This window comes from Ambystoma mexicanum, chromosome 13, assembly GCF_040938575.1.
Source record: "Ambystoma mexicanum isolate Mex_15411 chromosome 13, UKY_AmexF1_1, whole genome shotgun sequence".
Taxonomy (NCBI): Eukaryota; Metazoa; Chordata; class Amphibia; order Caudata; family Ambystomatidae; genus Ambystoma; species Ambystoma mexicanum.
The window spans coordinates 203,215,287-203,227,695 of NC_090938.1; the positions used below are offsets into that span (position 1 = coordinate 203,215,287).

The following is a 12,409-nucleotide window of genomic DNA, read 5'->3' on the forward strand; positions in this document are numbered from 1 at the left end:
GGGACGGACTACCTTCAAAGACTTTGCGTGGTTTGGGAACATTTAATTGTATGGTGACCCATTCCCATTTTCCCAAAGCAGTGCACAGCAGTGGGCTTCCAGTCTCTTAAAAAATACAGGCGGTCCTTTTACCCTAACGTTTAAATTGCATTGAGGGGCCTGTCACATTTGCCTGTAACCAGAAACATGATTGGTGGAAGGTTTTGAATAAATCTGAACCACTGGCACTGCTCTGGAACCTTCCACACCACTTGTTTTTTAGGCCGCCTGCACCATTGCAAAAAGGGACCAGCCATATGCAGCCCAGTCAGGTACTGCCACCAATGGAAGCAGCCCAGCCCAAACGGCTAGGCCAGGTCCCCTCTGCATGGAAACACAAGCAACCCCAGACATTTTTCAGCCGTGTTGGGCCTCATCAGTGTAATGCAGTATGGTTCCCTACGGCACAGCGAGCAAGGGGCCCACGTCTGGGCATATCCTGTCTCACATAGGTAGACAAACTATAACCAAAAGAAAGAGGGGGTTAAGGTTTTGAATAAATCTAAACCACTTCAACTGCTCTGGGCAACCTTCCACAGCATTGTTGTTTAGCCCATCTGCGCCATTACAAAAGGGGTCCAGCCATATGCAAATCAGTCAGGTACTGCCACCAATGGGAGAAGCCCAGCCCAAACTGCTAGGCAAGGTCCCCTCTGCACAGGAACAGAAGCAACCACAGACATGTTTCAGACTTGTTGGGCCTCATCAGTGAGGTTCAACTTGGTTTCCTATGGCACAGCGAGGAAGGGTCCCACATCTGGGCATACCCTCTCTCACATAACGAGACAAACTATAAACATGCGCTTACATGCAAACAAGTCCCCTGCCTGCAACTGTAGTCATTTGCACTATGAAGTGAAAAACAATGGTGTGAATACAGGCGTAATTGCCTGAACGCTTTAGTTTGTTCACTTTGTAGTGGACATTGGGTAAATCCCACTTGGCATTTATGAATAGCAGGCAGTGTTTACGCTGGATTCCTGGGGAATCTGCCTGCTTTTATCGGGTGTAAAAAGCAGTCAGATTCCATGAGAATCCAAAGCATTTGCACCAGCAGGAAAATATCACGCTGGCGTAAATGCGTGTGTCTTCATATGACAGAGAGGATGGAGGTTGTGTGAAAAAAGGCAATATCGTTCTGTGCCCCCTCTCTGACACACAAATAAATGACAATATGGCATGGCAAGCTTGGCAAAAAGAAAATGCGTAAAACTTTTACGCATACATATTACACATGCTTTTCATGCTAAATCACAATAAACATGCTTCACATTCTAAAAGAAATTGTGTAAAATATCACCTGGTATATGTCAAATTTCCAGAACGCAGTAATACATGATGTGAAGAACATTTGATATCCAGCTAAAAACAAACCCTTTTTTTGCATGTGGAGCTAGTGAACACCAGGGGTATAAACTAACCTTTAAACTTGCAGCTTTGTCCAACTCCCTGCCTCAAAGGCTGGAATCCTGACGAGTTTTCACGATATCCCTCATTAATATTCATGAGGAAACATTTGGATACATTTAGAATCATTGCATGCAAATGTATCTCATGAATATTAATGAGGGGTATCGTGAAAACTATGTACGGTAAGTATGGGGTGCGGTGCTGTCCCAGGTTCACAGGGCGTGCCCACCGGTGAGGCAACAGAGTCAATGCGGGCCAAAGACCTCCAGGGCACCGCAAGTGATGGGCCCGGCAGTTTCCCGGAGTCCTCCTCTGCGGTATCTAAAGCAGAAAAAAAGGGGGGGGGCGCCCACCGCTAGTCCCCAGCCCCCTTACCTCACCAAGAGAGCGCGCTGGAACGCTCCGGGAGAGGAGCGCAGGGAGACGAGCAGGTGAGCCGGACGGCGTAGTCCAGAGTGAAGGGAGCCGGAAGCCCCGGGCACCAGCCGCTAGCGCGTATCGGTGCAGTACTATCCCAAACCGCACGCTGGTCTGACAGATAGGCGGCAGGGACGTCACACAAGCCTCCAGGGCCTCGGCGCCCCTCCCCCACAGAGGCCGCACACGCCGGGGCGTCTAGTAGTAACACGAATCCGTGGTCCTCGGAACTCTGTCACGGGGAGAGCTGGCCGCCCGTGGCGTCCCGCTCCCCACAGCAATAGCAGGGCTCACAGAGGGTCTCCGGGTCTCAGAGTTAGGATATCGGTAGACCGCCAGTTTATACCGTGATCATAGCAGCGATAGTCGGCCCAGCTGTATTTTAGCGGTTAAATTTGCAAAGATGTGCCCTCGTCGTCCGGAGCTTCACACTCAGGCGGCCATCTTGTTTCGGCGCAACAGCGCCCCCCACAGAATCTTCTTTTGTACTGCAAGTCAGCATGTCTGCCGCAGAGCCAGCGCTGGCACCTTTGCCACCGGTGGGGAATGCTTCCCCATTACTGTTGCTTCAAAAGGGTAGCATGGACTCTTTCAGTGGTCAGGTAATGCAAGTCGACTAGTAGATGATGTTGACCAGGTTATTCTGGTGACCTGCTTTTGATGCCCTTTGTAAAAGATCAATCAGTTGGGTTTCAAGTAGACCTAACAGGGGTCCAATGCAACTGAAACTTTGGAGGATAGGAGGTAGTGTTAAGGCATCACATGGTAGGGGACGGACTACCTTCAAAGACTTTGCGTGGTTTGGGAACATTTAATTGTATGGTGACCCATTCCCATTTTCCCAAAGCAGTGCACAGCAGTGGGCTTCCAGTCTCTTAAAAAATACAGGCGGTCCTTTTACCCTAACGTTTAAATTGCATTGAGGGGCCTGTCACATTTGCCTGTAACCAGAAACATGATTGGTGGAAGGTTTTGAATAAATCTGAACCACTGGCACTGCTCTGGAACCTTCCAAACCACCGTTTTTTAGGCCGCCTGCACCATTGCAAAAAGGGACCAGCCATATGCAGCCCAGTCAGGTACTGCCACCAATGGAAGCAGCCCAGCCCGAACGGCTAGGCCAGGTCCCCTCTGCATGGAAACACAAGCAACCCCAGACATTTTTCAGCTGTGTTGGGCCTCATCAGTGTAATGCAGTATGGTTCCCTACGGCACAGCGAGCAAGGGGCCCACGTCTGGGCATATCCTGTCTCACATAGGTAGACAAACTATAACCAAAAGAAAGAGGGGGTTAAGGTTTTGAATGAATCTAAACCACTTCAACTGCTCTGGGCAACCTTCCACAGCATTGTTGTTTAGCCCATCTGCGCCATTACAAAAGGGGTCCAGCCATATGCAAATCAGTCAGGTACTGCCACCAATGGGAGAAGCCCAGCCCAAACTGCTAGGCAAGGTCCCCTCTGCACAGGAACAGAAGCAACCACAGACATGTTTCAGCCTTGTTGGGCCACATCAGTGAGGTTCAACTTGGTTTCCTATGGCACAGCGAGGAAGGGTCCCACATCTGGGCATACCCTCTCTCACATAACGAGACAAACTATAAACATGCGCTTACATGCAAACAAGTCCCCTGCCTGCAACTGTAGTCATTTGCACTATGAAGTGAAAAACAATGGTGTGAATACAGGCGTAATTGCCTGAACGCTTTAGTTTGTTCACTTTGTAGTGGACATTGGGTAAATCCCACTTGGCATTTATGAATAGCAGGCAGTGTTTACACTGGATTCCTGGGGAATCTGCCTGCTTTTATTGGGTGTAAAAAGCAGTCAGATTCCATGAGAATCCAAAGCATTTGCACCAGCAGGAAAATATCACGCTGGCGTAAATGCGTGTGTCTTCATATGACAGAGAGGATGGAGGTTGTGTGAAAAAAGGCAATATCGTTCTGTGCCCCCTCTCTGACACACAAATAAATGACAATATGGCATGGCAAGCTTGGCAAAAAGAAAATGCGTAAAACTTTTACGCATACATATTACACATGCTTTTCATGCTAAATCAAAATAAACATGCTTCACATTCTAAAAGAAATTGTGTAAAATATCACCTGGTATATGTCAAATTTCCAGAACGCAGTAATACATGATGTGAAGAACATTTGATATCCAGCTAAAAACGAACCCTTTTTTTGCATGTGCAGCTAGTGAACACCAGGGGTATAAACTAACCTTTAAACTTGCAGCGTTGTCCAACTCCCTGCCTCAAAGGCTGGAATCCTGACGAGTTTTCATGATATCCCTCATTAATATTCATGAGGAAACATTTGGATACATTTAGAATCATTGCATGCAAATGTATCTCATGAATATTAATGAGGGGTATCCTGAAAACCCGACATGGATCCGTCCATCAAGCCCTGGAGTTGGCAAGCAGCATTTGTGTTTTATACACATTGCACCTGATTTATAAAGCGTTTTCTCCTTGTTTATTTTTTTTTGGGGGGGGGAACACTCTGTAAATCAGATCCAGTAGGTATCGCCCAATAACATGGAATGCAATCACTGCGAAGACCACTTCACCACATATTTCAACAAAAATGTAGATGGGGAGTGGGTTGGAGAATTAATTAAGGTGCAGGATGTGGGGGAGTAAGGGTGTTTACGGGGGTCTCCCCCCACATTTATTTGTGAAGAAATGTATTAAAAATTAGATTTCTTTTCACAATGTTCTGGGCTGAGCAGTGATTTCTTTCGACGCATTCACGTAAATCCAAAAAAGCGCTTTTGTAAATCAGGCCCTTTGTGTTGGAAGCAGGCCCAGAATTTCCAGTTAATTGGAGCTGTGAGGGGATTTTCAGTTGCAAATTCCTCAAGGCAGTGCCTGTTGCCTAAGATTTCACGACTAAAAGGCAGCGCTGAGAACACAAGGAAAGTAATTACGCAGACGCGGACCCGTCTCCTTTTTGTCCTGACCATGATGGCTCTGAAGGTCAGATGGGCCAGAATTTCTGGGCTCGGGGGCTGGGTCCCAATTGGCCCATTGGTGTTGCGGCCAGGAGAACCAGTCAACTGGACCTAGGCTTCACTCTCATGTATTGTTCTCAAGAAAGTGAAGTGGGTACAAAACTACGCTGCCCGCTTCATCTTCATTCCAAAGTTTTCAGTCCTAACCACGCCCATGTAGAAGACAGGTTACCTGGGCTCAGTAACTCATTGACTTCAAGGCGCTCTGCCTTGCTCATCAAGCCTTTGATGAACTGCATGCCCCAGAAAGCCTACTTGGCCTCTCAGCAGCGAAAGTTGAAGGAGTTTGAGCGAGAAACAATTCGTTTCCCAGGCAACATATTCTGGAACTCTTTTCATTCCCTCATCGCCTCAGTCCAGTTTCTCAAGCGTCCAAAAGACCTCTGAAGAGCCAGTGGGTCTTTTCCCCTCTCCATTCGTTCGGCACGATGCTCCCAAAAAGAGAAACTGGGAAGTCCCAGGTGCACCTCTGCCACTTGTACTGCTCTGCTGAGGTGCTTAGGCCCAGAGCGCCGAGAGCACCTTCCCCAAAGGGGACCGCTGCTGTAGTGCTGCCTACGTGATACAACACGTTTTCTTTCACTTCCAGCCAGGGATGGGTGCAAAGAATGTTAGGATTGAAGGAAAATGCTTATTGTTTTAATTTTATTAAAACACATTAGATTGCCTAAAAGTATGAAACTAGAATGGGAACTTAGTTTTATACATCCTAAAAATCGTGTTCTCAAATTCTTATCTAAAGTCCTCATTATAGTGGTGCTGCATGATTTGGGAATCTTGGGAGCTTTGAATATGTGCAAAGCTCCAGTGTAGAATGTGACAGAGCAATCCAAACCCGGCAGCACAATAGCTCTTACCAGTTCCATCTCAGGTCTTCTCTCAGCATCGTCGCGCGAGCTGGCAGCTGCACCAAACCCGGCAGCACAATAGCTCTTACCAGTTCCATCATAGGTCTTCTCTCAGCACCGTCGCATGAGCTGGCAGCTGCTCCAAACCCGGCAGCATAACAGCTCTTACCGGTTCCATCTCAGGTCTTCTCTCAGCATCGTCGCGCGAGCTGGCAGCTGCTCCAAACCCGGCAGCACAATAGCTCTTACCAGTTCCATCTCAGGTCTTCTCTCAGCATCGTCGCACGAGCTGGCAGCTGCTTCAAACCCGGCAGCACAATAGCTCTTACCAGTTCCATCTCAGGTCTTCTATCAGCATCGTGGCACGAGCTGGCAGCTGCTCCAAACCCGGCAGCACAATAGCTCTTACCAGTTCCATCTCAGGTCTTCTCTCAGCACTGTCGCACGAGCTGGCAGCTGCTCCAAACCCGGCAGCACAACAGCTCTTACTGGTTCCATCTCAGGTCTTCTCTCAGCATCGTCGTGCAAGCTGGCAGCTGCTCCAAACCTGGCAGCACAACAGCTCTTACCGGTTCCACCTCAGGTCTACTCTCAGCATCGTCGCACATGCTGGCAGCTGCTCCAAACCCGGCAGCACAATTGCTCTAACCAGTTCCATCTCAGGTCTTCTCTCAGCATCGTTGCACGAGCTGGCAGCTGCTCCAAACCCGGCAGCACAATAGCTCTTACCAGTTCCATCTCAGGTCTTCTCTCAGCATCGTCGCACGAGCTGGCAGCTGCTCCAAACCCGGCAGCACAATAGCTCTTACCAGTTCCATCTCAGGTCTTCTCTCAGCACCGTCGCACGAGCTGGCAGCTGCTCCAAACCCGGCAGCACAACAGCTCTTACCGGTTCCATCTCAGGTCTTCTCTCAGCATCGTCGCACGAGCTGGCAGCTGCTCCAAACCCGGCAGCACAATAGCTCTTACCAGTTCCATCTCAGGTCTTCTCTCAGCATCGTCGCACGAGCTAGCAGCTGCTCCAAACCTGGCAGCACAACAGCTCTCACGGGTTCCATCTCAGGTCTTCTCTGTAATCGAGAGATAGCCCTCATCAGCATCGCGCGAGCTGGCAGCTGCTCCAAACACAGCAGCACAATAGCTCTTACCGGTTCCATCCATACCGGCCTAACCTCTGGAATTTTTCTGGAGACCCCGGATTTTCAAGCATTTCTCCGGGTCTCCGGAAAAGTTCCTTGAATCTCAGGAATTTTGAGATTCTTTCCGGGTCCCGTCATATTCTCCACCTGATTGGCTGCCGCCGGTAGCCAATCAAGTGGAGAATATGACGGGACCTGGAAATGGCACGAAACGTAAGTGCCCACTGCCTGCATCACTATAATAATAGTGCTTTCAATCCATGTCATTGGATTGAAAGCACTATTATTACGGCTCCGGTGCCACGTTAATTTTGTTTAACATAGCACTGAAAATCATTCATTCAATGCTATAGTAAGCACACCGAGGGCGCCGCCGCAGCAATAACAGTGCTTTCAATCCAATGATCATTTTGCTTACTATAGCATTGAATGAATTATTTATTTTCAATGCTATAGTAAGCAAACTGAAGGCTACAACAACCGAGTTTACCTTTCTGACAGGTGGGCGGGGCGTGTGGGCGGAGCCATGTGCAAATGGGCGGAGTCTTTTGTGGCTGTGGGCGGGACATAAATCTCAGGAATTTTGATTTTTAAATGTAGGCAGGTATGGTTCCATCTCACGTCTTCTCTGTAATCGAGAGATAGCCCTCATCAGCATGGCGCGAGCCAGCAGCTGCTTCCCTTCACAGCAGAAGCAGAAGACTGGAATTACCTAAAAGTTGCACCAGACGAATTATTTCGTTTTTTTAAGATTATAGAAGACATTTGCGGATTTGACCACTAGATGGCAGGGTGAAGCAAAGTATTTACATCGTAAAGCCAGGCATCCTGCAAAGCTTTTTAAAACCTAAAGGTTGCAGTCCCCCGATTGGAGTAACACCGATATTTAAATTGGTTTAGGAAGGGGTTTTGATTTTTCTGTTTTGCCCATGGTTATCTACTCACATAAAGAACATTGGATTTTTGAAAGGGGCATCCATTCGTTCCAAATGTGGCTGTTCATAAACATAACAATATTGTCCTCTGATAGCGCTTCACGGCGGACTCCTCAAGCTTCTAAGCCCTGTAATAACAGGTGTTTTTACGACATTTGGAAAGTTACTTGATTACATGAGGTAGCTAGGTAATTTGAAGTTGTGAAAACAAATAACATTTCTTTTTTTTTACAAATGCATGAGGAACATGTGAAAAACATGTCGAGGCAGGCTCATATGAAACCAGCTTTGTCTCATCTCAAACCCCTTTTTAACACTATCATTTGTATAAACAAGCGTCTCCCTAAAGTGATGCATTGGCCCCAAATACCACCTTTAATTTCGAAATCCAGATTTGATCCCTTTCGTGTATGTTTGGACCCCTGAATTCCAAAAGAGCAAGCCAAGGGGCCTCATTGTAGGAGGTTTGGCAATCGCACCGCTAGTTGTAAGTGGTAAATACCGCCAGTGGTACAATTCCAGTAGAACCCAGTACCACTATATTCAAAGATCCTCATGCATGCGGACTGAACTGCGACTACCACAATGCAGAGAAAAAAATCATGACAGGGTCAGAAATGACCCTGTCATGATTTGCACCTGTTTCAAAAGGTGCAGGGGGGTGACCCTCATTTCTGGACATTTACAAGCACATCCCATTTCTGAATCTGGGATGTGCTTTAAAATGCCCCGACGCCCCCCTGATATGCGCCAATGTGCAAAGGGGTGAACAGGGCATCTGAAGGAGCGCATCTCAGAGGCGCCCATTCAGAAACCCTTTGAGAATCCGCCTGGGCACGCAGATTTTGGCGCGCTTCTCATCACTTGTGCCAAAAAGAAATTGATAATCTGGGCCTCTTCCTTATTTGGGGGTGTGGGTGAACAAAATCCTTTCCGAAACATTTTGATTTCAAACAGGCATTTAAGAAACATGGTGTGTCTCAGGCAGAAACACAGTCTGTGGGGAGGGTTTAAATGCACGTTCATAAAAGTGTCCAATCCCATTTTGGGTTCAGATTTGGCTTTTATAGAGTGCAAACCTACCTAGGAACCGCTGGGGTGCTCTAGTGTAAGCCTACCTAGGAACCGCAGGGATGCTCTAGTGCAAGCTTACCTAGGAACCGCTGGGGTGCTCTAGTGCAAGCCTACCTATGAACCACTGGGGCGCTCTAGTGCAAGCCTACCTAGGAACCGTTGGGGCGCTCTAGTGCAAGCCTACCTAGGAACCGCTGGGGTGCTCTAGTGCAAGCCTACCTAGGAACCGCTGGGGCATTCTAGTGCAAGCCTACCTAGTAACCGCTGGGGCGCTCTAGTGCAAGCCTACCTAGGAACCGCTGGGGCTCTCTAGTGCAAGCCTACCTAGGAACCGCTGGGGCACTCTAGTGCAAGCCTAACTAGGAATCGCTGGGGCGCTCTAGTGCAAGCCTACCTAGGAACCACTGGGGCGCTCTAGTGCAAGCCTACCTAGGAACCGCTGGGGCACTCTAGTGCGAGCCTAACTAGGAACCGCTGGAGCTCTCTAGTGCAAGCCTACCTAGAAACAACTGGGGCGCTCTAGTGCAAGCCTACCTAGGAACCGCTGGGGCGCTCTAGTGCACGCCTACCTAGGAACCGCTGGGGCGCTCTAGTGCAAGCCTACCTAGGAACCGCTGGGGCGCTCTAGTGCAAGCCTATCTAGGAACCGCTGGGGCGCTCTAGTGCAAGCCTACCTATGAACCGCTGGGGCGCTCTAGTGCAAGCCTACCTAGGAACCGCTGGGGCGCTCTAGTGCAAGCCTACCTAGGAAACGCTGGGGCGCTCTAGTGCAATCCTACCTAGGAACAACTTGGGCGCTCTAGAGCAAGCCTAACTAGGGACCGCTGGGGCGCTCTAGTGCAAGCCTACCTAGGAACTGCTGGGGCACTCTAGTGCAAGCCTACCTAGGAACAACTTGGGCACTCTAGAGCAAGCCTACCTAGGAACCTCTGGGGCGCTCTAGTGCAAGCCTACCTAGGAACCGCTGGGGCGCTCTAGTGCAAGCCTACCTAGGACCCGCTGGGGCGCTCTAGTGCAAGTCTACCTAGGAACCGCTGGGGCGCTCTAGTGCAAGCCTAACTAGGAACCGCTGGGGCGCTCTAGTGCAAGCCTAACTAGGAACCGCTGGGGCGCTCTAGTGCAAGCCTACCTAGAAACAACTGGGGCGCTCTAGTGCAAACCTACCCAGGAACCGCTGGGGCGCACTAGTGCAAGCCTACCTATGAACCGCTGGGGTGCTCTAGTGCAAGCCTAGCTAGAAACCGCTGGGGCGCTCTAGTGCAAGCCTACCTAGGAACCGCTGGGGTGCTCTAGTGCAAGCCTACCTAGGAACCGCTGGGGCGCTCTAGTGCAAGCCTACCTAGGAACCGCTGGGGCGCTCTAGTGCAAGCCTACCTAGGAACCGCTGGGGCACTCTAGTGCAATTCTGCCTAGGAACAACTTGGGTGCTTTAGAGCAAGCCTACCTAGGAACCGCTGGGGTGCTCTAGTGCAAGCCTACCTAGGAACCGCTGGGGTGCTCTAGTGCAATCCTACCTTGGAAAAACTGGGGCGTTCTAGTGCAAGCCTACCCCGGAACCGCTGGGGCATTCTAGTGCAAGCCTACCTAGGTCCCGCTGGGGCGTGCTAGTTCAAGCCTACCTAGGAACCGCTGGGCCGCTCTAGTGCAAGCCTACCTAGGAACCGCTGGGGCGCTCTAGTGCCAGCCTACCTAGGAACTGCTGGGGCGCTCTAGTGCAATCCTACCTAGGAACAACTGGGGCTCTCTAGTGCAAGCCTACCTAGGAACCACTGGGGCGCTCTAGTGCAATCCTACCTAGGAACAACTGGGGCGCTCTAGTGCAAGCCTACCTAAGAACCGCTGTGGCGCTCTAGTGCAACCCTACCTAGGAACCGCTGGGTCACTCTATTGCAAGCCTACCTAGGAACCGCTGGGGCGCTCCAGTGCAAGCCTACCTAGGAACCACTAAGGCGCTCTAGTGCAAGCCTACCTATGAACCGCCAGGGGCGCTCTAGTGCAAGCCTACCTACGAACCGACCGCTGGGGCGCTCTAGTGAAAGCCTACCTAGGAACGGCTCGGGTGCTTTAGTGCAAGCCTACCTAGGAACCGCTGGGGCGCTCTAGTGCCAGCCTACCTAGGAACCGCTGCGGCGCTCTAGTGCAATCCTACCTAGGAACAACTGGGGCGCTCTAGTGCAACTCTACCTAGGAACCGCTGGGGCGCTCTAGTGCAATCCTACCTAGGAACAACTGGGGCGCTCTAGTGCAAGCCTACCTAAGAATCGCTGTGGCGCTCTAGTGCAACCCTACCTAGGAACCGCTGGGGCACTCTAGTGCAAGCCTACCTAGGAACCGCTGGGGCGCTCCAGTGCAAGCCTACCTAGGAACCACTAAGGCGCTCTAGTGCAAGCCTACCTATGAACCGCCAGGGGCGCTCTAGTGCAAGCCTACCTAGGAACCGACCGCTGGGGCGCTCTAGTGAAAGCCTACCTAGGAACCGCTGGGGCGCTCTAGTGCAAGCCTACCTAGGAACCGCTGGGGCGCTTTAGTGCAAGCCTACCTAGGAACCGCTGGGGCGCTCTAGTGCAAGCCTACCTATGAACCGTTGGGGCGCTCTACATATTGTTGAGGGTAACATATGAAGGAAGGAAGGCGGGTTCAACATGTGGGACAGGTTGACCTTGTCATGGGAGGTGGGATGTGAACACAAGGATCAGAGGTGGGGTGAGACGTTCATTCATCGCCAGGGTTTTTTTTCACAGTTTTTTGCCGCTGATTTTTGATTATTTAATCAAAAAATATGAGGGTGGGGGAAAAGGGATACAAGTGGTAGGGTTGTGTGGGGAATAGGCAGTAAATAACTGTGAAGGGGTGGATTCGTGGGGAACACGGAAACCCCCAATAAAAAAAACACTGTTTTTTTGCCAAAAGTCAGCAGCAAAAAAATGTGTGAAAAAAAACCTGGCTATGGAATGACATAGAGCCCGAGGAGGCACCTGGGTATTCACTGAAGAATCATAACTGAATATCCTTTTACTAAAATGTCAATGCACAGAACTTGTACTGAGTTATTGTCTCTCTTTAAGAGGGGGCTGCCACGACTGCTGTCTGGGCCCACTAGATCTGCAAGGTGAATGGTTTGAGGAGCAACTTTCATCTTAAAATACAGCCTGGTAGCACTAATGAGCATCTCTCTTGCCTGGTAGCACTAATGAGCATCTCTCTTTGTGAGTGAGTGAGCCCTCTCGCTTCTTCTTCCCTCGCCCGCTGCAGTGAACCTCCAAGCAGACTTGGCAGACCTGACCTGTGAGATCGAGATCAAGCAGAAGCTGATCGACGAGCTGGAGAACAGCCAGCGGCGCCTGCAGACCCTGAAGCAGCAGTACGAGGAGAAGCTTATCCTTCTGCAGAACAAGATCCGTGATACCCAACTGGAGCGCGACCGCGTGCTGCAGAACCTGAGTAAGTACTCATCCAACCTCTGGCCGAAACACACAGATGGGTCTCACCAAAGGAAAACTGTCAAATCACTATAGACAGCTACT

The 12,409-nt window shown here is 50.1% G+C and overlaps 1 protein-coding gene across 3 annotated transcripts in view; it reads left to right on the forward strand.

Moving 5' to 3' along the window:
- The window catches only part of KIF21B (kinesin family member 21B), a 414,008-nt gene that overhangs the window by 264,479 nt on the left and 137,120 nt on the right, over positions 1 to 12,409 (forward strand). For all 3 annotated transcript variants that reach the window (XR_011282930.1, XR_011282931.1, XM_069633645.1), the window contains exon 14: positions 12,138 to 12,326. Coding sequence is in view for 1 of the 3 variants with exons in the window: in XM_069633645.1 (XP_069489746.1) it covers positions 12,138 to 12,326 (189 nt within the window). In the remaining 2 variants the exon portion in view is untranslated. The remainder of the gene's footprint in view (positions 1 to 12,137; positions 12,327 to 12,409) is intronic.